Consider the following 27552-nt stretch of genomic DNA (forward strand, 5'->3'; position numbering starts at 1 on the left):
AAGTCCACAGTGCCACTTTCAGGAATGATTCTTTTTTAAGTATCCATTTTCACTTTAGCCAAGGTATTTCCGCTCGCTACAGAGACAACCCACACCCAAGCGGTGGATCCAGTACCAAGCTGCAGACAGCCTGGGCTGGCAGCGGAGAGCCAATGGGACGTACCTCTTCCCAAACTCTGCTCTCGGTGATGTCAACTTGGCAGCTTAAAATTATAATGATGGGAGCATTAACACCATGGAAATCAGCAAATATTACAGATTTGTCCCTGACCCCCTCCCCTCTCCAGAGCCTGTTGTTACGTAGCTACCAGCACATCACAGGGTGAAGTATACCTTACTCATTAGAGACCAAACAAAGCAAAGGCCAAACGCAATCACACCTTTGCTCACATTTCAGCAAGTTCTCTCCTACCTCCTGCTGATCAGGGGTGCCCTACTTGTGGAACTTTCTGCACAGAACAAGAATATTTACTTTATTTAATAAATATTCACTGAATACTGACCATTGCAGTTAGCTGGAGGCAAGGATATGAGAATATGTGACCAGTAAAGACAAGATCCCTCCTGTCCTGAGCAGAGTCCACTGAACATGTGGGCACTGAGGGTACCCAAGGAAGGAAAACTGGGGTTTGATGGACAACTGTCCAAGGGGTCAGAAATATTTATTAGACCTGTGCAGAAGAAAGGCTGCCCTTGAAACAGAAAATCAGGGACCTTTAAAAAACCGTCTTTCAGGAAGCCCAGTTTGACTCTGAAATCTGATTCCAAATGCTGCTTTAATATGATTCCCAATGTTTTCAGTCGCTAAAAACTTCAACACCCTGATATACTGAGGCTATTCCTAGAAGCCTCACTGCCACAAACCTACCTTTTTAAGTTTCTTTATTGTCACCTGTAGATCCCCTACTTCTGTTTCATACTGACGTCTGAGGTCACTGAGGGCTTCCTCAGCCTTACGTTTTTCCTTTAAAAAAAAAAAGATTTTACTGATTTAAATAGGTTTTTCAAAACCCCATTAAGCAAGAAATGTATTATGTCAAACTAAGGCTGATCCCAAGTCTCCCACACAGAGAGGGTAAGAAGGGATGGCGGAAGTAAACCAAATGACTCTCGAGGTACAGCTCTTCTGGAACTGAAACCTGTGGAAGTGAAAGCCAACATGCACACATCACCTGGAGAGACGCCCCTAAGACTATCACTCATGTTGTGACAGGAGGCCAAGCAGCATCTATTAACTAGTTTAATTAATTACTGCTGTTGTTAATTAAAAGATACAGCAAGAGCCAAGGGCCCAAGTGCTTGCCTGCACCCTATCATGGCATCGGGGCCCAGAAAGGTCCAGTGGGTGTATCCTTCTTCCAAGAGCTTACACCTTACTTGAATTCAAATCACATCACCTATAAATTTCTATGCTAAGTGCTTCTGCCTGGGCTGGCTCTTCTCAGATGTATCCTGCCTGGATCAGAGAATGCCAAGGGGCACACCAGGAGGTCAAGGGCTGCAGCTCCCAGGAGCCCAGATATCTTCAAGTTTCCCTTTCCTCTTCAGAAAGCATGGAACTTTACACCTTATGTTTAGAACTCAAATTCTTATGTTAATAGCCAGTGAAATTGAGTGTTCAGATATGCACTGATAGCCTCCTATATGCCAACAGTCCTGAGCACAGAGGGACAGAGAAGGAGCAATGAAGACCAACAGGCATCCTGGTGTGAGAAGACAGGAAGCAAAGATGATCTCAGGAAGCAATACAAGAAGAAGCTAACAGCGAGATGTGACAGGAAGTGAGTTGGGAGGTAAGGTAAGGCCTCTCTGCAGGGGAGACATGACCCCATGTCTGAACACCTGCTGGAGTTACACGGTCTTACATCCCACTTACTGGCTGTCTAGCTGAGACAACTTATTTGAAGCTTCCATTTCCTCACTGGATTAATGTGAGGATTATATTAAATTATCCAAGTAAATTAAATAATCCATATAAATTAAATAATCCATGTAAATGAAATCTTCTATTCTTAGGAGGAAATGTATAGAGAACAACATCTTCACTCATGGTAACCTTGTTTCAAGCAAGTCTCTTGAGTTTATTCAGCTTTACAGGTGAGGAAGCAAGTGTTGCCCCCTCACAGGCAGATGAAGACATGAAGCTTCCCAATGAGCATCTACCTCGGACAGCCTTCCTGGCATCTCGGCAAGTCTTCTCGCTAAAACCAACGCCATGATGCTAAACATAACAACTTTTATGGTATAAAAATATTTGGTTCAGAGCTTAATAAAGGAAATCACCACTATGTAACTCTTGCCATTCCCAACCTGTCACAGGCAGACACCAAGAGATTGGATGGGGGGTCGTTATAGTAACTTAGGTAGAAATGGTAGTGCTTCAGATCAACTCATCACAAACTTCCAGGAAACTGAAAGGGAGGAAAGCCTACCCAACTCATTCTGTGAGACCAGCACTGGCCTGAGACAAAAATCAAACACATTAAGAGAAACCCACAAGCTAATATCTTTAATGAATATGGATGCAAAAATAATAAACAAAATTTAGCAAAATGAATTAACCAAGATATAAAAATGAAAATACATCATAACTAAGTGGGGTTTATCCCCAGACTGTAAGTGTGTTTTAATACTTGAAAATCAATGTAATTACCACATTGATGGTCGAAAAAAGAGAAAAGCCATGATCATTTCAATAGCTAGAGAAAAAGCATTTGATGAAATCCAACATTCCATTCCTAATTAGAACAACTCTTAGCCAACCAGGAACATGCTCAAAATTCAATAAAGGGCATCTATGAACAACATGCTACCAACATCATACTTCTTGTTAAGAGAGAGATTGTAGATAAGGATGTCTGCTCTCACTTTCCTTGTTCTAACCAGTGCAATAAGGAGAGAAAAATGAAGTGATCATTCACATCAGAAAGAGAGACATAAAGCTGTCTTTATTCATAGATTATATACCATTTACCTAGAAAATCTGATGGATCTACCCAAAAAGCTACTGAGTGTGAGCAATGTAAACAAATATGATAGGGTATAAGATCTGTATGTAAAAATCAAGTGTATTTCTATGTATTCACAATGGGAAAGCAGAAATTGAAATTTTTTTTTTAAGATTTTATTTATTTTGACAGAGAGAGAGAGATCACAAGTAGGCAGAGAGGCGGGAAGAGAGAGAGGTAGAAGCAGGCTCCCCACCAAGCAGAGAGCCCAATGCGGGGCTCGATCCAGGACCCTGAGATCATGACCTGAGCCGGAGGCAGAGGCTTAACCCACTGAGCCACCCAGGCACCCAAGAAATTGAAATTTTTAACAACATTGTTTAGAGTAGCATTAAAATATCAAATGAATCTGAGGAAAGACTTATAAGATCCGTATGTTCTATAGTACAAAACATTGCTAAGAAAATTTAAAGAAGACCTAAATAAGTGGAGAATACACCCGGTTTATGGATCAAATTACTCATTATTGTTAAGATGCCAATTCTCCCCATATTGATCTATAAATGCAATGAAATCAAATCAACCCCCAGAAGGTTTGGGGTTTTTTTGTTTTTAAAAAATTGACAAGCTGATGCTATGGAAATTAAAGGATCTAAAATAGCCAAGACAACTTTGAAAAAGAACAAAGTTGAAGAACTAATATTACTTGATTTCAAGACTTATTATAAAGCAATTGTCACCAAAACAATGTAATACTGGCATAAAGCAATCAATGGAACACACTAGAGAGCCCAGAAATAAAGCCACACAAATATAGTAAACCAACGTGGGACAAAGTACAAAGGCAATTCAGTGGAGAACAAAGAAACTCCAACGAATGGTGCTGGAACAACTGGATATCCACCTGCAAAAAAATATGAACTTTGACCCATAACTTGCAAAATGGATCCTAAATGTAAAATCTAAAACAAATAAAACTTACAGAAGAAAACAGCAGAATAATCTTTGTGAACTTGTGTTAGGCAAAGATTTCCTAGACGACAAAAGCATGATCCATTAAAGAAAAACTGACAAATCAGGCCTCATCAAAATGAAAAATTTCTACTCTTCAAAATACACTGTTAGGAAAATGAAAAGACAAGTCACCATGGGGAAAGAATTTTAAAATCAGAATATATAAAGAGCTCTCAAAACTCCATAACAGGGGTGCTTGGGTGGTGCAGTCAGTTAAGTGTCTGACTCTTGGTTTCGGGTCAGATCAGATCTCGAGGTCCTGGGGTCGGGTTCTATGTGGAGTCAGCTTGAGATTCTCTCTCCCTCTCCCTCTGCCCCTCTTGCTCATGCTCTCTCTCTCTAATAAATAAATCAGTCTAAAAGAAAATTGTATTTAAAAAAAATAAAACTCTGCATAATAAGAAAACCATCTAATTTTCAAAGTGAACAAAATATTTTAACAGGCATTTCACGGAAGAAGATACACAATGGTTGCCTGGCAAGGAGGGCAGAGGAGGGAGGAAGGGAAGCATGACAAAGGGGCCTGAGGAAACTTAGATGGTGGGCGGATACACCCATTATCTTGACTGTTGGTGGTGGATTCCTGAAGTATGGATACACCCAGTGTTATCGTGTTCTGTACTGTAAATATGCAGCTCTTTGTGTGTCAATTCTACTTCAAGAAAGCCATTACAGTCTAAAATACTTACCTGGAGCAATGGACTAACACTGTAGGGGCAAAAGGAGTCAAGGTCAGGAAGAGGTGAATATGGCCAGAGGACTGCAAGGGAGCATCAAGGAGATGGGGAGACTTTCTCTAAGCTTGGCTGAGTTCGGGAAAATGGAAAGGAGGGGCAAGAAAGCAGATGGAGAGAAGGAAGAGAATGATCACGCCAGACCAGAGCTGTGCGGTGCAGAACCACAGGGAGCCAAGCTGAGCCAAACATGAAGTTACAGGGTGTGGGGGCCCTGCTAAGGGCTCCAACACCAACCACAAGTTGGCTGGTTAAGAAGCAGTGAGACTGAGGGAGGAGTCAAGATGGCGGAGAAGTAGCAGGCTGAGACTACTTCAGGTAGCGGGAGATCAGATAAATAGCTTATCTAAAGATTACAAACACCTACAAATCCAACGGGAGATTGAAGAGAAGAAGAACAGCAATTCTAGAAACAGAAAATCAACCACTATCTGAAAGGTAGGACTGGCGGAGAAGTGAATCCAAAGCGACTGGAAGATAGACCGTGGGGGAAGGGGCCGGCTCCCGGCGAGCGGCGGAGCAACGGAGCACAATATCGGGACTTTTAAAAGTCTGTTCTGCTGAGGGACATCGCTCCAGAGGCTTAACTGGGGTGAAGCCCAGGTGGGGTCAGCGCAGCCTCAGGTCTCAAAGGGTCACAGAAGGATCGGGGGTGTCTGAGTGTCGCAGAGCTTACCGGTATTAGAACTGGGAAGCCGGCTACAGAGACAGCCAAGGAGTGAGCTCTCAACTCGGGGTTACCTTGAACCAGTCGCAGGCTTGGTCGGCTCGGAGCGCGGCCAGAGGCCAGGGTGATGGGAGTAATTGGGCACTGTTCTCTGAGGGTGCACTGAGGAGTGGGGCCCTGGGCTCTCGGCTCCTCCAGGCCAGAGACCAGGAGGCCGCCACCTTCATTCCCATCTTCCAGAGCTCTACAAGAGCGCTCGGGGAGCAAAAGCTCCCGAAAGCAAACCCAGCAAACCCGAGTGTATTACTCAGTCCGGCCCCGGGTAAGGGCGGTGCAACTCCGCCTGGGGCAAAGACGCTTGAGAATCACTACAACAGCCCCTACCCCAGAAGATCAAGGAGAAACCCAGCCAAGACCAAGGTCACCTACCAAGGAGTGCAGTTTCAATACCAAGGAGAGTGGCAGAATTCCAGAGGAGAAGAGAGCAAAGCACGGAACTCATGGCTTTCTCCCCATGATTCTTTAGCCTTGCAGTTAATTTAATTTTTTTTTTCTTTTTCAATTTTTTTTCTCTTCTTCTGCTAAATTTTTTTAACTTTTACTGTTTTCTTTTTTAACGTTTTTTAAATAGTTTATCATATATATTTTTTTTTTCCTTTTTATATTTTTTTATCGGCTTTCTTTTCTTAATAGTTTCTTTTTTTTTTCTTTCTGAAACCCTTTTTATCCCCTTTCTCCCCCCTCACGATTTGGGATCTCTTCTGATTTGGCTAAAGCATATTTTCCTGGGGTTGTTGCCACCCTTTTAGTATTTTACTTGCTCCTTCATATACTCTTATCTGGACAAAATGACAAGGCGGAAAAATTCACAACAAAAAAAAGAACAAGAAGCAGTACCAAAGGCTAGGGACCTAATCAATACAGACATTGGTAATATGTCAGATCTAGAGTTCAGAATGATGATTCTCAAGGTTCTAGCCAGGCTCGAAAAAGGCATGGAAGATATTAAAGCAAGCCTCTCGGGAGATATAAAAGCCCTTTCTGGAGAAATAAAAGAACTAAAATCTAACCAAGTTGAAATCAAAAAACCTATTAATGAGGTGCAATCAAAAATGGAGGCTCTCACTGCTAGGATAAATGAGGCAGAAGAAAGAATTAGAGATATAGAAGACCAAATGACACAGAATAAAGAAGCTGAGCAAAAGAGGGACAAACAGCTACTGGACCAAGAGGGGAGAATTCGAGAGATAAGTGACACAATAAGACGAAACACCATTAGAATAATTGGGATTCCAGAAGAGGAAACAGAGAGGGGAGCAGAAGGTATGTTAGAGAGAATTATTGGAGAGAATTTCCCCAATATGGCAAAGGGAACAAGCATCAAAATCCAGGAGGTTCAGAGAACCCCCTCAAAAATCAATAGAATAGGTCCACACCCCGTCACCTAATAGTAAAATTTACAAGTCTTAGTGACAAAGAGAAGATCCTGAAAGCAGCTCGGGAAAAGAAGTCTGTAACGTACAATGGTAAAAATATTCGATTGGCAGCAGACTTATCCACAGAGACCTGGCAGGCCAGAAAGAACTGGCATGATATATTCAGAGTACTAAATGAGAAAAACATGCAGCCAAGAATACTATATCCAGCTAGGCTATCATTGAAAATAGAAGGAGAGATTAAAAGCTTCCAGGACAAACAAAAACTGAAAGAATTTGCAAACACCAAACCAGCTCTACAGGAAATAGTGAAAGGGGTCCTCTAAGCAAAGAGAGACCCTCAAAGTAGTAGATCAGAAAGAAACAGAGACAATATACAATAACAGTCACCTTACAGGCAATACAATGGCACTAAATTCATATCTCTCAATACTTACCCTGAATGTTAATGGGCTAAATGCCCCAATCAAAAGACAACGGGTATCAGAATGGATAAAAAAACAAAACCCATCAATATGTTGCCTACAAGAAACTCATCGTAAACCCGAAGACACCTCCAGGTTGAAAGTGAGGGGGTGGAAAAGAATTTACCATGCTAATGGACATCAGAAGAAAGTAGGAGTGGCAATCCTTATAGCAGATCAATTAGATTTTAAGCCAAAGACTATAATAGGAGATGAGGAAGGACACTATATCATACTCAAAGGAACTGTCCAACAAGAAGATCTAACAATTTTAAATATCTATGCCCCTGACATTGGAGCAGCCAACTATATAAACCAATTAATATCAAAATCAAAGAAACACATCGACAATAATACAATAATAGTAGGGGACTTTAACACTCCCCTCACTGAAATGGACAGATCATCCAAGCAAAAGATCAACAAGGAAATCAAGGCCTTAAATGACACACTGGACCAGATGGACATCACAGATACATTCAGAACATTTCATCCCAAAGCAACAGAATACACATTCTTCTCTAGTGCACATGGAACATTCTCCAGAATAGATCACATTCTTGGTCCTAAATCAAGTCTCAACCGGTATCAAATGATAGGGATCATTCCCTGCATATTTTCAGACCACAACGCTCTGAAGCTAGAACTCAATAACAAGAGGAAATTTGGAAAGAACCCAAATACATGGAGACTAAACAGCATCCTTCTAAAGAATGAATGGGTCAACCAGGAAATTAAAGAAGAATTGAAAAAATTTATGGAAACAAATGATAATGAAAACACAACGGTTCAGAATCTGTGGGACACAACAAAGGCAGTCCTGAGAGGAAAATATATAGCGGTACAAGCCTTTCTCAAGAAACAAGAAAGGTCTCAGGTACACAACCTAACCCTACACCTAAAGGAGCTGGAGAAATAATGAGAAAGAAACCCTAAACCCAGCAGGAGAAGAGAAATCATAAAGATCAGAGCAGAAATCAATGAAATAGAAACCAAAAAAAAAAACAATAGAACAAATGAACGAAACTAGGAGCTGGTTCTTTGAAAGAATAAAATTGATAAACCCCTGGCCAGACTTCTCAAAAAGAAAAGAGAAAGGACCCAAATAAATAAAATCATGAATGAAAGAGGAGAGATCACAACGAACACCAAAGAAATACAGACAATTATAAGAACATACTATGAGCAACTCTATGCCAACAAATTTGACAATCTGGAAGAAATGGATGCATTCCTAGAGACATATAAACTACCACAACTGAACCAGGAAGAAATGGAAAGCCTGAACAGACCCATAACCAGTAAGGAGATTGAAACAGTCATCAAAAATCTCCAAACAAACAAAAGCCCAGGGCCAGACGGCTTCCCGGGGGAATTCTACCAAACATTTAAAGAAGAACTAATTCCTATTCTCCTGAAACTGTTCCAAAAAATAGAAATAGAAGGAAAACTTCCAAACTCATTTCATGAGGCCAGCATCACCTTGATCCCAAAACCAGACAAGGATCCCATCAAAAAAGAGAACTACAGACCAATATCCTTGATGAACACAGATGCAAAAATTCTCGCCAAAATACTAGCCAATAGGATTCAACAGTACATTAAAAGGATTATTCACCACGACCAAGTGGGATTTATTCCAGGGCTGCAAGGTTGGTTCAACATCCGCAAATCAGTCAATGTGATACAACACATTAATAAAAGAAAGAACAAGAACCATATGATACTCTCCATAGATGCTGAAAAAGCATTTGACAAAGTACAGCATCCCTTCCTGATCAAAACTCTTCAAAGTGTAGGGATAGACTGCACATACCTCAATATTATCAAAGCCATTTATGAAAAACCCACCGCAGGACGCCTGGGTGGCTCAGTTGGTTAAGCAGCTGCCTTCGGCTCAGGTCATGATCCCAGCATCCTGGGATCGAGTCCCACATCGGGCTCCTTGCTCATCAGGGAGCCTGCTTCTCCCTCTGCCTCTGCCTGCCATTCTGTCTGCCTGTGCTTGCTCTCTCTCCCTCTCTCTCTCTGACAAATAAATAAATAAAATCTTTAAAAAAAAAAAGAAAAACCCACCGCAAATATCATTCTCAATGGAGAAAAACTGAAAGCTTTTCCGCTAAGGTCAGGAACACGGCAGGGATGTCCGTTATCACCACTGCTATTCAACATAGTACTAGAAGTCCTCGCCTCAGCAATCAGACAACAAAAGGAAATTAAAGGCATCCAAATCGGCAAAGAAGTCAAACTATCACTCTTTGCAGATGATATGATACTATATGTGGATAACCCAAAAGACTTCACTCCAAAACTGCTAGAACTTGTACAGGAATTCAGTAAAGTGTCAGGATATAAAATCAATGCACAGAAATCAGTTGCATTTCTCTACACCAACAACAAGACAGAAGAAAGAGAAATTAAGGAGTCCATCCCATTTACAATTGCACCCAAAACTATAAGATACCTAGGAATAAACCTAACCAAAGAGACTAAGAATCTATACTCAGAAAACTATAAAGTACTCATGAAAGAAATTGAGGAAGACACAAAGAAATGGAAAAATGTTCCATGCTCCTGGATTGGAAGAATAAATATTGTGAAAATGTCTATGCTACCTAAAGCAATCTACACATTTAATGCAATTCCTATCAAAGTACCATCCATTTTTTTCAAAGAAATGGAACAAATAATCCTAAAATTTATATGGAACCAGAAAAGACCTCGAATAGCCAAAGGAATATTGAAAAAGAAAGCCAAAGTTGGTGGCATCACAATTCCGAACTTCAAGCTCTATTACAAAGCTGTCATCATCAAGACAGCATGGTACTGGCACAAAAACAGACACATAGATCAATGGAACAGAATAGAGAGCCCAGAAATAGACCCTCAACTCTATGGTCAACTCATCTTCGACAAAGCAGGAAAGAATGTCCAATGGAAAAAAGACAGCCTCTTCAATAAATGGTGTTGGGAAAATTGGACAGCCACATGCAGAAAAATGAAATTGGATCATTTCCTTACACCACACACGAAAATAGACTCAAAATGGATGAAGGATCTCAATGTGAGAAAGGAATCCATCAAAATCCTTGTGGAGAACACAGGCAGCAACCTCTTCGACCTCAGCCGCAGCAACATCTTCCTAGGAACATCGCCAGAGGCAAGGGAAGCAAGGGCAAAAATGAAATATTGGGATTTCATCAAGATCAAAAGCTTTTGCACAGCAAAGGAAACAGTTACCAAAACCAAAAGACAACTGACAGAATGGGAGAAGATATTTGCAAATGACATATCAGATAAAGGGCTAGTGTCCAAAATCTATAAAGAACTTAGCAAACTCAACACCCAAAGAACAAATAATCCAATCAAGAAATGGGCAGAGGACATGAACAGACATTTCTGCAAAGAAGACATCCAGATGGCCAACAGACACATGAAAAAGTGCTCCATATCACTCGGCATCAGGGAAATACAAATCAAAACCACAATGAGATACCACCTCACACCAGTCAGAATGGCTAAAATTAAGAAGTCAGGAAATGACAGATGCTGGCGAGGATGCGGAGAAAGGGGAACCCTCCTACACTGTTGGTGGGAATGCAATTGGTGCAACCACTTTGGAAAACAGCATGGAGGTTCCTCAAAATGTTGAAAATAGAACTACCCTATGACCCAGCAATTGCACTGCTGGGTATTTACCCTAAAGATACAAACGTAGTGATCCGAAGGGGCACGTGCACCCGAATGTTTATAGCAGCAATGTCTACAATAGCCAAACTATAGAAAGAACCTAGATGTCCATCTACAGACGAATGGATAAAGAAGATGTGGTATATATACACAATGGAATACTATGCAGCCATCAAAAGAAATGAAATCTTGCCATTTGCGACGACGTGGATGGAACTAGAGGGTATCATGCTTAGCGAAATAAGTCAATCGGAGAAAGACAACTATCATATGATCTCCCTGATATGAGGGAGAGGAGATGCAACATGGGGGGTTGAGGAGGTAGGAGAAGAGTAAATGAAACAAGATGGGATTGGGAGGGAGACAAACCATAAGTGACTCTTAATCTCACAAAACAAACTGAGGGTTGATGGGGGGAGGGGTGTTGGGGGGGGTGGGATTATGGACACTGGGGAGGGTATGTGCTATGGTGAGTGCTGTGAAGTGTGTAAACCTGGCTATTCGCAGACCTGTACCCCTGGGGATAAAAATATATGTTTATAAAAAATAAAATTAAAAAAAAAAAAAGAAGCAGTGAGACAGATGGCAGAAGAGCACGTCCGCTTGTAAGTGTTCGATGAAGGAATGAGCACACAGATTAGCTGCACGGAGAGGGAAAAAAGGCAGAAAAAAATATATGATTTTCCTGTTTCTAGACTACAACAAATGGAGTGCTAACAGAAGAATGGGATCTCCAATGCACTAAAGTGGGCCCACGGACTCTGAGCCAATGACTCTGCTGAACATGACATCCCAACAGTTACTCAACTTGCCAGTAAGAGATAAGACAACAAAGAGACCCGAAGTCATATATGGGGTACAGCAGACCAAGGCAAAGAATCTGGAAGGACACAAAGTATGAAGAGCCACGGAAAAGAGCAGGCCGGCCACAGCCAAGATGCAGTCAGCATGCCTTAGGTCCGGTGCTAGGCACTCAGGTACATCATCAGGCTGGGCCTCTGTGAAGCAGGCTCGTGCATTACCCCATTCTAAAAATGGCACCACCAAGGTCAGAGGTCCAGTTATTTTCCCAGGGCCACCTGCCTGGGCAAAAGCAGAGCCGGGAAGCACATTAATGCCAATCAGATGCCAATACTCAGGCCCTTCTCACTCCATCCTGCTGCCTCTTGGAGGTAACAGGACAAATGAATAGAGAATGTTCAACCCAACATTAGCCTTACAGGTAAGTCTATTTTCCATTTCCAGGAAACATGCATCACCCAGCTGTAGTTTATAAGGAAAAACGCAAACATTGCTTCTATGGAAATCAGTGAAGGTAAGCAAGTTTCAACTGTTGTGTTCACTCAGTGCTGAATAAAAGTACTTTTTATTATAAAACACAGAAGTTCACAGACAGAATTTTAATTTTCCTGCAATCTAGATTTAAAGTTGGCAGTGGGCATGGTCAGGGAGACTGTGGCATAAACGCTGAGCCACCCTTCTCTACCCCAGGGGGGCTCTGCCTTCTTCCTCGGGCCTCCACTCTCACAACACCTCCACAGAGAGGCCCCTGACCCGCCGACCTCTTCTCCCCATCGTTGCTGGCCACACTTGCTCTTTACTCATAGCTACTGAAATTATCTACATTATATGATTATTTATTATCTCTCTCTCCCCTCGCTCTCCCCCCAAAACCACTACCAAAAATAGCCCTCATGGAAAACCCTGCCCAGTGCCCGGTCTGTAAAAGGCGATCCATCAGGAATCGTGGAAAGAAAGGGCCAATCCCACAAACTCACATCTTTATGCATCTTGTGTTCTGCTGCCTGAATCCTCTGATCCATTTCCTCTTCCAACTCACTCAGCTGCATGGCTGCCTTGTCCTGGGCTCTGAAATTCAAGAGGGTGCACACCTTTTCACTGCAACATGCACAGACCACTTCAACCTCCTCTCTTTCAACCCCTATGTTATAGATGAGGAGAAACACACTATTTTAAAGAATATTCCCTGTTCTTCCACATCATAAAACAGGATTGGCACTTTGACCACTTGGGTGTAAAATAACAATAAACTAGATATTTAGCAAATGGTATAAATTAGACAAAATAGTGTTAACCTAGATTGTGGCAAAGAACAGCTAAAGATATCAAATCACTGGGAAGCTCTCGATAAATTCTGAAAATCCTTTTTGCTCCCACAACTGAGTGACAATCCTGGACCAAAAAAAGAACCCCACGGCAAATAGATCTTTGGATAGAATTCTGAAATGCTTATAGAAAACACACAATGTTATATGCTATGGTAAGAAGGGGATAAAAGGAATCTCAACAATTATTTCTAATCAGCTTCCTAAAGTTATAGAATAAAAATAGTCTTTACATTGTAGAAAAATTCTGTTTCCTTCACTAATCCCCAAATCACCTCTACAGATGAAGAGCACACTGATTTGCCAAAAAGTTAGAAATGGGAACATGTCATTGAGGAGAGTTGTGGCATAGTTTTCCTGAGCAACTGGCTACTATGGAGACATCTGTCACTCTACAATGGTCGAGGCTGCAGATTAAACCCTAAAAAATGTATTTTTTATTCTCTCTCTCTGATGTATGTCCGATTATCTAAGTTTCTCATTCATAAGTCTTGCCTATTAAACTAGATGACAAGAGCCGTCATGGGATTTAGAGGGTCAATGACGTGACATTGATAAAAAGTAGACAATAGAACCTAACATGGGGCGCCTGGGTGGCTCAGTGGGTTCAAGACTCTGCCAGGGTCCTGGGATCGAGCCCCGCATCGGGCTTTCTGCTTGGCAGGGAGCCTGCTTCCCTTCCTCTCTCTCTGCCTGCCTCTCTGCCTACTTCTGATCTCTGTCAAATAAATAAATAAAATCTTAAAATAAAATTTAAAAAAAAAAGAACCTAACAGAAGATCTGTCTTCCAGTTTGATGGTTCTGGGACACCATTTTTCCTGCTTTCCACTTGCTGGCTCCCTTGTTAACACAGTCTGTGTGTACATTACTTTAATTTCTATATAAAGTACCAAGTGAGTCCTGAGGGGTGGGGAGTAGGCCCCAAAATAAAATTTTCCCCTTGTGTTTTCTTCATTCTTACCTGACAGCGCGCCTGAAGAGATGTTAACCTCATTTGGAGAGTTAGCTATTTCTGGTTCGTTTATAAATGCCTGCTATATGACATCTAAGAACTACATATCTCTACAGAAAGTTTGTTTGGTTTGCTCAACTCTAGGACTGTAAAACAGCCAAGTCCCACATCCCTCCTCCCCCTATTACCATTTTTCCAACCGCTCCTTCTCGATATCCAGTACTGCTCCTGAATGTGTTCTTTCTGCCTTCCTCACTTCTGAGCAACATTTTTTTTTAATAAGTCAGGTATAAGTCTATAATGACACCGTGTTTGCCCCAGCAATTCCTAGCTCATAGTGAAATGTCTGGTGTGATGAAGACTGTCCAGTCTATCCTAGTCCAGGGCTCCCATCCAGACACTACCCATCCTTCAGGTCCAAGTGCAGAGTGAAAAGATAGAGATCTGCCCCCATCCATAACCCCAGGTGAGGGTGATGGTCCTCAGGTAAGAACACAGGAGAACTTCACAGTCATCATGGAAGCACCTCAGTGAGGTCTCTGATAGTTGGGACAGAGCCTGACTTTGGCTCCCACTCCAACAGCTGAACAGCAGGGAGGAGACAAGCAGGAACACAGCTCAGCACAGCTAAGACATTCCCTCCGCAGAGGGACAGCAGCCTGGTGGTGATGATAACATGAAGAACGACATTCTTTTTTCCCTTGTGGGTTTATATGGTACTACCCTTAAAGGTCACATATAAGTTCGTGTGTGTGTGCACATGTGTGTGCATGGAAGTTTGTCTGTTTTAACAGATATTCCTGGACACTCTAAAAACTCAATAAGTGGGTCTGTGAATCACCCCTAGTTTACAGAATTTGGAGTTCATAGGACCGCCCTACTCATACTGAAAACCCCAGAAGACAAATTTGAGAGAAAATTTCAGAGTCAGGAACTGAAATGTTCATGATGCCTCTACTCTCGCATGACTCCCGAACTATAGAAAGTCCTATGTAGCATGAATGTTTGAAAACACTCCTATATTTTAAGTCCCGTCACTTAAACTCCAAAAGGTTAACTAGATAGCTTGATCATCATGTGGAAGGAAAGAATAAAGAGACCGAGACATACCCTCTCCTGCCCTCTTGCAGGTGGGGTGCAACCTATCAAAGGGGCCTTTACAAGTTCTGGGCAGAGGCCAGCAGGACGCACCTCACACTCAAAGATGCTGGTGAAATGGCCACCACGAGAAGCCACTACAGGGCAGAACAGCCAGGAATTATAACAAACAAAATGCTCTCTTTCCCACTAAAGCCAGAGGACTGCAATCCTTCTGGGGAATAAAGAGGCTGACGTTTGGACTGTAACACATGTAATCCCTTCCTCTGCCCTGGGCTGCTGGTCAGACCAGTAAGATATCCTATGTAAACCAGCTACGGCTTACACAAGCCATAGGACAGTACAGGCTTACAGCTTTCTGTCTTCCAGTTCAGGCTGGGTGAGGAGGGCCAGAGACAGGAGGAATCCCACCACTGAGCACCCACCATGTGGTCAGACTGGGGCGGGGCTCCACCCGGGACATCATCTCCTGGGCCTACACACCCTGAGAATGTGGACGTTTACAGTCTCGTTCTGCAGACGCAGGAACCTGCCCAAAATCACACACTGGCCCATGACCAGGCCAGGCTTCAAGGGCTGTCCTGTCTGCCTCTCCAGATGAGACATTTCCAGTAGGCTTCAAGAGGATGGATATACAGTAACAAACCTGTCAGAACTGTTCTGGATGGAATCACTGGTCTTGAAAAGTTTATAGGATAGAATCACGGTGACCTACTAACGGACTGCTGGCGGTCCTTACAGCGTCCTGCCCGACTAAGCCTTCGTGCTGGCCCAGCTTAGGAAGCTCCAGATGCCCGAGGTTCGGGAAGTCCACCCACATCATAATGGGATAGTGCAGTTCAGTCCACCTGCCTCCTGGACATAGAGCCAGTTAAAGGACTCCCCTACCACTCAGAAAGGAAAGGCTTTGGGGCACCCAGGTGGCTCAGTCGGTTAAGCATCTAACTTTGCATTTTGGTGCAGCTCATGATCTCAGGGTCATCAACTCGAGCCCTGTGTTGGACACCAGGTCCACATATAAGCCTGCTTAAGATTCTCTCTGCCTCTACCCCTCTGCCACACCCCCACTCACATTCATTCTATCTCTCTATTAAAGAAAAGAAGAAGAAGAAGAGGGGTGCCTGGGTGGCTCAGTCGGTTAAGCGTCTGCTTTCAGCTCAGGTCAGGATCCCAAGGTCCTGGGGTCGAGCCCCATGTCAGGCTCCCTGCTCAGCGGGAAGCCTGCTTCTCCTTCTCCCACTCCTTCTTGTGTTCCCTCTCTTGCTGTTTCTCTCTGTCAAACAAGTAAATAAATCTTTAACAAAAAAGAAGAAGAAGACGAAGAAGAGGAAGAAAGACAGGAAGGGCTTCAATACCTCTTCACTGCAATGGCCAGGTTTTCCATTTCTGTGCTCTGCAGTTTGATCTCACGGATAAAGTTCCTTATAACATGCTCGTACGACTGAATTAGTCTTGGCTCCACAAGGTTGATGTTTAGATACAAGGTACTAACTTGCTCTTTTCTGAAAAAAAAAAATTAAATTAAATTAAAAGCTAAATTAAACAAAGTAAAAAATAAAAAGGCAAATTTTCAGAATACTTTCAGGAACGAGACACATAAGAACCAAAAAAAGCAACAATAACAGAAGGAGCAGAAAGGAAAGAAGAGCAGGCAGGCAGTGACGCTGCGGCACTACCCTCCGTACTCCTTTTTTTTTTTTTTTTTTAAGAATTTATTTACTTATCTGACAGAGAGAGAGAGAGATCACAAGCAGGCAGAGAGGCAGGCAGACAGCCGGGGTGGGAAGCAGGCTCCTCGCTGAGCAAAGAGCCCAATGCAGGGTTCGATCCCAGGACCCTGAGATCATGACCTGAGCTGAAGGCAGAGGCTTTAACCCACTGAGCAACCCAGGTGCCCTCTCCGTACTTTCAAAATGGAACAAGTTTATTATTTCCTAGATGTATTGAGGTATGGCTGATAAATAAAAACTGTATATATTTAGGTTTCCCAGTCATGATTTAGTGTTAGAAGATGTAGACTGGTGAGGGAAGAGAAATGCATAGAGAGGGATTGACAGGAAGGGGCATTTTTTGTTATTACTGCAGGTATTTTTTTTTAAGATTTTGTTTATTTATTTGACAGAGACACAGCGAGAGGGAGGAAAGGAGCAGGGGGGTGGGAGGGGGAGAAGCAGGCTTCCCCTTGAGCAGAGAGCCCGATGCAGTGCCTGATCCCAGGACCCTGGAATCACCACCTGAGCCGAAGGCAGATGCTTAACGACTGAGGCATCCAGGCGCCCCTTATAGGTATTTTTTTTAACAGAAAGGTAAATAGGGGGCATCTGACTGGCTCAGCTGGTACAGCGTGTGACTCTTGATCTCAAGATCATAAGTTCAAGCCCCACACTGGGCATGGACCCCACTTGAATGAATGAATTAATGAATGAATGAATAAGTAGAAATAGAAATAAAACTTGAAAAAAGAAAGGTAATAAGAGGTACAGGAAAAAAAGGTAACCATTAAACTGATGAATAACATTTCCCACTAATCCCTGATAAGACATATTTCAGCCTTTATGATCATAAGAGTGAATGTACCTGTTATTTTATAGTCAGTTAAAAATTACTTCATATAAATTCACATATATTTGTATGTGACAATCCTAGCTGTCATTATTAACTTTTATTAAAAGACACATATTCCAGAGTCGTTTCAAAAGAAAAACTGGGCAGCTCAGCTGCTGGAGGACAAAGGAGTGAGTCAGTGGGGCTAGCAGTGCTCCTGATTCAAGTTCAGTGGCTGATACCCTAAGGGTACAGAGAGAAGAGTCTGTGAAGACACAGGAAGGTGGCCATCAAAAAGTTAAGGAGACAGGCCTCATCAAGAACAAACCCCAAAGCCAACTTGATCTGAGAGGTCTAGCCTCCAGAACCATATGAAAATAAATTTCAGCTGTTTAAGCCACCAGTCTGGTATTTGTTACTAGAAATTCCTAGGCAACCACAGCAAACAACAAAAGGTCCAAGGTCCCAGAGTGACTTAGTGGCAGAGCTGGGATTCCACTCGCTGTCTGAAGCTGAAGACCACATGATTCACCAGAACGTTATTTTGCTTCCTAATTGTGTTAAAGAAGAAATGGGATCCAAAATTAATTCACAGAACTACAAAACCCTGAAAAATGTGAGGTATATATTAATCTAGACACTTAGTTAAGCATGGCCTCAAGGTGTGTCTGTGAGCTATAAACTCCCCCAGGTTTACACTTATAAATAAACTTCTCTGTCTGTGCAGAGGCCAATTATGATTGAAAAGAACTGCTCAAGTGAAATATTAATAATAAAGTTGCAGGATTAAGTCACTTCATTTGATATAAGGTGCAGGAAGCGGCCATCATCCTTCCCATCAGAGCTGAATACAAACATAAGTTGCAATAGTGAGTTGTATTTACTGGAGCAGTAAACAAAACAAAACAAAAATACACTTGGACTGTCCCATGCAATTTCAATACATAACAGGATCATTAACTTCTTGCCTTGTGTAAGTTACTGATCACCAGCAAGATACAAAACATAAAAACTTTCTCCTTAATAGGAACCTGCCTGTGAGATGGCTATTAAGATACTGTCACCTAGAGTCCTTGCTTCTCGACTAACAGCACAACAAAATGTTCACAAGTACAGGTCACCAGATTTCAGGACCTTCCGCAAGTTTCAAAAATAAGAAAAAAACACAATAATTTATAAAACTTTTGCTGGTCTTGACATTATAGAGTTTCAGAAATGGTATTATGAAAAATATCTGCCAGATATTTTAGCAGAAATATGTGATATGGTTAGCAGAAAATATGTGATGTGGTTAATCATTGTGCTATAGACTACATGAATACTCATCTATCCTGCTTCTTGTTAGAGGGCACACTTCCCAGAACCCCAGGCAGGTAGACGAGGGTCATGTGACTAGTTCTGGTAAATGGAACAGGAAGAGAAATGGTATGTTGGCCACTTCCACACTTGTTGCCTAAAACCCTTCATTAGATTCTGAGCTTCTATTCATTCATATTCTCCCTCTTTCTCTCTCTCTCAGCATCTCTCCCTCCATCCCCCTTCCCACTCCTTCTCTACCTCCCTCCATCTCTCTTCCTCACCCCCACAGCTGAAGTGAAGAATTCCAATATGGCAAAGCCATGGGAGAGAATGTGCTTGGCTTCCTGAATCACCACACTGACCTTAACTGCTCTGCAGGGCTGTCTGACCACCTCAATCTGAATGACATACAAGAAAGAAATGTTTGTATTTTGTATAACCACTAGGACTTGGAACTTCTTTGTTACAGTCAGTTTGAACTTAAAAGGTTGGCATAATAGTTTCCTATCTTGTTTTTGGGTTTTTTTATTATCCTCTTCCAGATTAAATTACTTCCTCATCTTTTTCCTTGATAGCTTCTTAACTATGTAAAAGCTTCTATGACCAGGGTAAATCTTTAGCACCACCACCCACTCTCTCTCAGGGAACAAAAGACTACTCAGAAGCATCCTATACTGAGGTGGACACTTATTAGGCACCTTACATATGTAGTCCAGGCAGTGATCCAGAAGTTACATGCACTAGTCACTTAATCCTCACGGCAACCCTACAAAGAAGTTATCACCAGCATCCTGTTTACCAAAGAGGAAACTGAGGCAGAGACAGCTAAGTACTAGCCTGGTAGCAGAGTCAGGATTCCAACTCAGCCCATCTGGCTCCAGAGTCCAGCTTCCCACGGAAGAAATAGCTCTTTGTGCCGAAACTAAATGCAGAAGTAGTCTTAAGGGGCCCCAAGGGCGTGTCTCCACTAAAGAAAATTTAACATAACAAAATCTTTAAAAAATTGCTTTGGAGGAGGCTATGCATTACTGCTGTAAGGATTGTCTGCATTACAAAGGGTCTCCTTTAAAGGATGACAGCATGATGAGGATTAAAATGAGGTAATTTTACAAAATTTGGTTTACCTACAGCTATTTGGTTGGAAAGCACTATTGCAGACAATAAGGCCTCCTCCCACCCTCCCCAGCCCCCATATATCTGTGTATTTCATTTGGTCTGTTTCCATGAAACTAGAGAACCATGTGGATTATGCCAAGAGACAGCCAACAGAACACACTTGGCTATTCTGACATCTGATGGAGAAAACAAAACAAAAATTTTAAAAAACCACCTTACTGTAGCAAGAGATGATACCTGGTCCCTTTCTGTGAACTTTAAATGCTATGCCTTGCCCAAGCAGCTAAACACATGCGGGTCCTTCCGCTCAACAGACTTGGTGCCAAGACAATCTTTGTCCTGCTCCTAAGAGTGCCACAGGCACAGCCTCCCCCGGTGTCCTTGCTCCCCACGTCAAAGGTTAAGCAAGCAGAGAATGCACAATGCCACACACACAGCTCTGTTTCCTTCTGGCCTGACCCCAGGTGGCACATGTGAGGACTGAGAATCGTGCCTTGTGGTGACAAGGACCAAAACGCTTTTGATTCACTGAGTCTGGGGCCTCATCTCACGCAGTTACATTTGGTTACAAATACCACCCAGAGTGGCTTACAGGTGCATTTGACAAACACTAGGTAAAAATTAAGGGTCAAGGCATAGGTTTTAGTCAATCAAGACAACACACATTCTCTACCCTTCTGTGCCAAGAAAGTCTCTAATACTAAAAATAATCTACTTTATGTCTGAAGGAAGAGAGTAATGAAAGGCAGAGAAAGACATCAGAGAAATACAGATCAGAGAAAAACACACCCCGAATTACCAATTACATTTAGATGTTTAAAACCTGGGCCTATAATATTACGCAGCCATCAAAAAAAAAAGAAAGAAAGAAAGAAATCTTTCCATTTGCAACAACGTGGATGGGACTAGAGGGTATTGTGCTAAGCAAAATAAGTCAATCAGAGAAAGACAATTATCATATGATCTCACTCCTATGTGGAATTTAAGAAACAAAACAGGGTCATAGGGGAAGAGAAGAAAAAATAAAAGATAAAACCAGAGAGGGAGAAAAACCATAAGAAACTCTTAATCATAGAAAACAAACTGAGGGTTGCTGGAGGGGAGGGGATGGAGGGCTAGGGTAATAGGGTGATGGACATTAAGGAGGACATGTGATGTAATGAGCACTGGGTGTTATATAAGACTGATGAATCACAGGCCTGTACCTCTGAAACAATAATACACTATGTGTTAATTAACTGCATTTTAATAAAAAAAATTTAAATTAAAAATATCTAAGCCTATGCATCTCAACTGATAAATTACAAGATGATTTGTTAAAAAAAAAAAAAAAGACAGTAAGACAGTGGGGGTGGGTAATTACCGATGAACAATTCACAACTTAGACTTTTACAATGGTCCAGGGGAAATAAGCATTTTAAGTCACAAATATTCCCACTGAGGCTGAAAAGGCTATTACATGAACTTAGAAGAAAAACAGGTCCACTTAGGATGTGTACAAATTATAAAAGGGTGACATATTTTCACAGGATTGACACTTACTATACACAGATATATCTACATCGACATGTATACACCGGAGTAGTGTACTGAGAATGCCTGGACACCTCAGCTCTACAGACACCTCTGGGCAATAGTCAAGCACAGATAACGCGACTGCACACTAAGGAACACGGTGACCCAGTAAGATCATTAGGAAAACTGTCTCTTAGATCCTGAGTCTCACTGCATTAAGCATTAAAATAGGGGGCTAACATAGTCATTCAAACATAAATCAATTAGATCTAAAACTCAAGACAGTTTTCTACGAACAAAAGCTAACAGTATAAAGTACCAATATCTGCATCATCCTACACTAGCATCTGGCATAAGAAAACTGACATTATGACCCCACCATCTGAGTGCAGGAAATTAAAACATCCATGCCACCTAAGGCATGGGTGCTAGATCCTGGAAGTAAAATTCTAAGAAACAGACTGGGTTCTTTTCCCCATTAGACCCACCATAAAGATTAAGTACAAGATATTCTGGCAGTATAGACAGGGGAATATGACCAGCACTTGGGGGATAGCCTGAGGGATGAGTAGTTGTCAATTAGACAGCCAGTGGGAAAGGGGTGAGGGGGTGATGGCCAATCCCAGGCACCAATAACCATAGGCTGAAGGGGCAGGATGTGGGGGTGGGGGGCGGGAGGGCACATGCATATAAGGCAGCCGCTCCTGTAACCAGAAGAAGCTGGTGGGGCTGGACAGCCAGGAGCAGGGGAGGCAGCAACAGCATCAGACGTAGACATGAGGTGAGAAATCAGCAGGAGCCAGAAGGCACAGCAAAGACATGCAAGGAGAATAGTTATTGAGAGGGTGGGAGGCCACTGTTAGTGTTACATGGAAGCAATGACTTGATCAAGTCTGCCCACCATTGGCCTGATGCCAGCCGCCTCTAACTGGAAGTGATTCTGGTCTATGGTCTCACAAAAGCTCTCACTTGTCATTAACCCAGTCACAAAGCGATTACCTGACTCTCCCTTCTAGAGAAAATAATGATCTCTTCAGCTTGGTTCCGCCATCCCACAGAGAGACAAGCCAGTCCAGCAACCGGGCCTTCCTTGGCTCTGCTCTGTGGCTGCTCAGAAGATGGTCCAGCCCAGTTGTTCAACCACGAGTGCCGCACCCAGGCCCCCTGCCCAAATACATCTCCCACAGGTAAAATTCTTTCGGGATTCCCATGGCCTTGAGACGTATTTTACTTCCCGAAGTACTTAGATGGGTAACATTCCTGCCAAGATTTTAAAATGGAAACTCCCTGGAAGATAATTCAAAGTCTAGAAATGTTTCAAATTGCAAATTGCTTCGTATTTGAAATCACTGACATTTAGTTACTGGGAGTTTGCCAGTGGAGGGAGGAAGACAGAAACAGCAAGAGGCATGGTGCTAGAGGTTTGTTGGGGGCACACTGAGCACCGCTGAGGGCTACTTCAGTCATGAGTGAACAATGCCTGGGGGAAGTGTAATGGCCTGGCTGGATCAAATGCTTCCTCCTCACATCCTGGCTTTGCGAACCAGGGCAAAACACTTAGCCTCCTATGCTTCATTCAGTTTCCTCAGACATAAAGTGAGGAAAGTGATGGAAGCTTCCACATAACGTAATTCACCCGGACCAAAGCACACACAATCCAGGCACACTGTAGGGAACTGATAAATGTTGGCCATCATCACGATCTGTTAATGCTCTTGACTCCTCTGCCCTAATGAGTTAGAAAGATGTAGGTGTTTATCTCCTGTGTATCTCTGGGTTGTGTTTTGGGGAAAGAGCCAAAAGGGAGAAAGCAGCATGGTGTGGAAACTTCATGGACAGAAATGTTGTCTTACGGGAGCCAGTGCAGGGAAAACTGAGAAATGAAAATTGGGTCATGGCTAAGCTCAGTCCTCGAAGCTCACAGTCCAAGGGTATGATAGCATGATTTATGAGACATACATATTTGGTCATTCAGATGACCCAAAATGCATTTCTTAGACATATATGGTCTTCATCCACAATTCCTAAAAACTTTCAAAGCCGTAAGGGTGAAACCGGACTCTCTTTATTAATGAAGGTGATTTTTAGACACCCCCCCCCCAACAAGAGGTGGATAGTTGCCAGAAGGACCAACCGTGTGATTAAAGGTTGAAACTTTCAGTCCCCTACTCCACACCCTGACCTTCAGGGAGGGGAGAGGGGCTGGAGGTTGAATCAGCCAATGGCCAACAACTTAGGTTATCATGACTATATAATGAACCCTCCATAAAAAACCCAAGAGAATATCTTTTTGGTCCTTTTGGGAGAGCTTCCATAGTTGGGAAACCAGAACACTTCAGGTGCTGCTGAGCCAGGCCCCAGACTCCACAAGGACAGAAACTCTTCTGGTCAGGACCTCATTCTGTGTATCTCTTCATACGGCTATTTGTCCATACTCGGCCTTACCCTTTAATAAAGTGGTAAATGTAAGTAGATGTCCCCCTGAGTTCTGTGAGCCAATTAGTGAATTAACTGAACTTAAGGAGGAGACTGTTGGAACCCCCGGTCAGTCAGAAGCACACATAACAGCCTGGGGCTTGTAACTGGAGTCTGAACTGGGGGATGGGGCAGTGTTGTAGGACCTATGGAATCTGATGCTCTCTCCAAGTAGACAGAGTCAGAATTGAGCTGAATTCTTGAACACCTTGCTGGTGTCCAAGGACTGCTTTTTTTGGGGGGTGGGGGGTCACACCCACATATTGGAATTGGGTCCAAGTAGTCCAAAAGAAAGGGTCAGTAAAAGTCTTAGGTAAAGCACCAGTCAGAAAATATTTACAATTTCTGTTGCCAATACTCAACACTGCCACTGTAGCATGAAAACAAACACAGACAACACACAAATGAATAAGTTTAACTGTGCTCCAATCAAACATTATTTACACAAACAGGCCAAGGGCCCAATGGGCCCTACTTGGATCCCTGTTATAGTGTGTTAACATAAGGAGGCCATGAGCACAGCAACGAGGATGGAGCAGTGCAGGCCTAGCCTTCTAGATACAGGGAAACAGGGCTTTGGTCACATCCTGCCCCTACATGCACATCAATTTATATTTATATATGGACACCACACTGTCAGCGTGCTCTGTATGTGTACACACACGTGAGAATAGGTACCTCTTTACTTAAGAGTACTGACAATGCACGTTCATTCTCCCGGTATTTCTCTTCTATCAGTTTACCTGGAGTCAAGTTAAATGTAGGCATAATCTAGTAATGTTAGGGCAAGTTGGTATATTTACACAGAAAATTTCTGGTTTTGTAAGAAATACAGGAGTTGGGAAGAAAATAAAAGAGTGCCACATCAGTTCCTGCACAAAATTTTTCTTTAGATGACATCTGTCTCCTTCCTGGGTTTACCCAGGACAATCTCATGCGGTTGTCCTGTATTCTGTCCACTTTGACTTAAAAAAAAGGAAAATTCTGGATAAATGCTCATGAAAAAGCTACATTTAGAGTAGGTAACTATTAACTGTTATTAAACTCCATACTAACTACGCATTAAAGTTATTAACAGCGGGCGCATGGGTGGCTCAGTGGGTTAAGCCGCTGCCTTCGGCTCAGGTCACGATCTCAGGGTCCTGGGATCGAGTCCCGCATCGGGCTCTCTGCTCAGCAGGGAGCCTGCTTCCCTTCCTCTCTTCTGCCTGCCTCTCTGCCTACTTGTGATCTCTGTCTGTCAAATAAATAAATAAAATCTTTTAAAAAAATAAAAAAATAAAAAAAGTTATTAACAGCTGCGTTACAATAAGCCAAGGGAAGCCGGTGGATTTGCACCTTTTACCTCCAGCTTTTACCCAGGAGTGTGTGACACACACTTGCAGTGGCGAAACTTCTCATAAACACGTGGCTAAATGGGAAGACAACCAGTGATAAACCCATCTTTCCTTTCCTGACCCTTTTCAGACACAACATAACAAGGCTTTTCTTTTCAGGAGCCAGGAATAGAAAACTCACTGATAAAACAAATTAGACTTGGATAAGAGAAGCTGGAGACCGATAAGTCCGCAGGTCTCAGAGGGTGCAGGAGAAAGCCTGGGGACGGCTGCCCTGCTGGCTGCCTGGGTGACCAGCCCATTGTGTTACTCCCTGCCAGGCGGCTGTTAGACCAAATCAATGGGAAATAAGGAAATCAGAGGCACAAGGTGCAGAAAACAGAAGTTGGACCGTCCTCCCACACAGCAATAGGAAGTATTTGGAATGCTCTTGCTACTGAAATTTAACCAGGTTAGTACAATTTAAACGTATGTAACTAGTTATTTTGTTGAATGGTAATGCTTTACTATCTTGCAACAAACCCTTCTGGCAACCATGACCTCAAGGAACAACAAAGGTGCATGCTTAATAAAAAGGTTAAGAATCAAATTTCCTCTCTACAAGAATGATGGTGATAAATGTGTAACTTGCTCAAAATGTTTGTCAGCGGTCACTGCCGAGGGGAGCCCAAGGACACATGACACCTGAATGGAATGTGGTGTCCTGGACAGGATGGTGGAGCGCAAAAAGGACATTAGGGGGAAAACTGAGGAAATATTAATAAACTATGGACTTAAGTTAATACTAATGTACCAATATCAGTTCACTGATTGTGACAAGTGTATAGCACCAATATAAGATGCAAATCATGGGGGAAAGTAGGTACACATAATAGGGGAACTCTGTAATGTCCTCACAATTTTTCTGTAAATCTAAAAATATTCCAAACAAAATATATTTTTTTTAAGTTTGTCAACATTTAGCCTCCACCATGGTGGACCAGAATGATACCATTAACCACACAAAAACCAGAAGACAACAAATTTCCTGAAAAATCATCAGTATCTGTCTTTGAGGAAAACTGTTCAGGGTCTATGAGGTCACTCATGCAGCTTCAGAATGAGAGCATGTAAAGTAGGACCTTTCCCTTCAATCAAAAGACGATGCTTCTGTATTGGTTCCGTGCATTTTCACTTCCAAGTTTCCTTGTACAAACGCACATGGTGAAGTGACAGGTGCTTACATGCCTCCATTAGCCAAAAAAGAACTTTACAGAGGTAAATAAGTCCAGTTTGTTATCATTCTGATCAATGCCTCAAAAAGAAAATCAGTTGAGTTAATTCCAATAATGGTTTGATTTCTTTTTTTCCATCCACTTCATGGCATCACAGTAAAGCTTTTAGAAATTCATTCTGTGGAAGATAAAACTTCCGAACTTATTACAAATGTTACTATAAATTTCGTGAAATATAAAGGTAAAGCACTGTGATAAAAAATTATCATAATTTTTACTAAATTAAGCCATCTATGAAGTAGAAATACATGTGAAAATGGTGCTGATGCATTTGATGGCATCCAGACAGGCTTTGATATTTTACCAACTGAAAGAGAAGCTGTTGCTATCAGAATTTCAAATATATTCACACATATAATTACAGCATCTAAACATTTTTGTGGTGGTTACTTTTTCTCTGTGGCTTATCACATTCAGGTTTTGGAAACATTTGAACCTTTGAAGAACTACTTAGCAAATCGTCCTATGTTTGCAGTAAACCTGCCCCCTAAGTTGGCATTCCATTTTGCTCAAAATCTGTTGGAAAACTTTTATCAAATTTATAAAAACTGTTTTCAGCTTTTGAAGCTGTTAGCAGATTGGAATTAATTGAAAAATAAGCTTGAAAACAGGAAGGCACTGGTGAACTAAACAGATGAAGTGAGAGCTCAAATGTTGCAAAAACTCAATCCCAAAATTCCATAATTATGATTTGGAATATCTCAACTTCCTATTTTTATTTGATTACATTTATGCTCTGAACAAAAATGAAATGAAATTGAAAAGGCCTACAATTTTGAAGCATCTCGATATGGGAAAACATTCATAAGAGTCATAAATGGAAACAAACTTATCCTACAAGTCTTAACTTGCAAAACTTAAG

At 42.1% G+C, this 27552-nt stretch overlaps 1 protein-coding gene across 1 annotated transcript in view; it reads right to left on the reverse strand.

The window, feature by feature from the left end:
- The window catches only part of RASEF (RAS and EF-hand domain containing), a 255588-nt gene that overhangs the window by 38072 nt on the left and 189964 nt on the right, over positions 1-27552 (reverse strand). The window contains 3 exon segments of the mRNA XM_047698880.1: positions 869-964; positions 12732-12822; positions 16486-16632. Coding sequence (XP_047554836.1) covers positions 869-964; positions 12732-12822; positions 16486-16632 — 334 coding nt within the window.

Source organism: Lutra lutra, chromosome 13 (assembly GCF_902655055.1).
Source record: "Lutra lutra chromosome 13, mLutLut1.2, whole genome shotgun sequence".
In the NCBI taxonomy this organism is placed as follows: domain Eukaryota; kingdom Metazoa; phylum Chordata; class Mammalia; order Carnivora; family Mustelidae; genus Lutra; species Lutra lutra.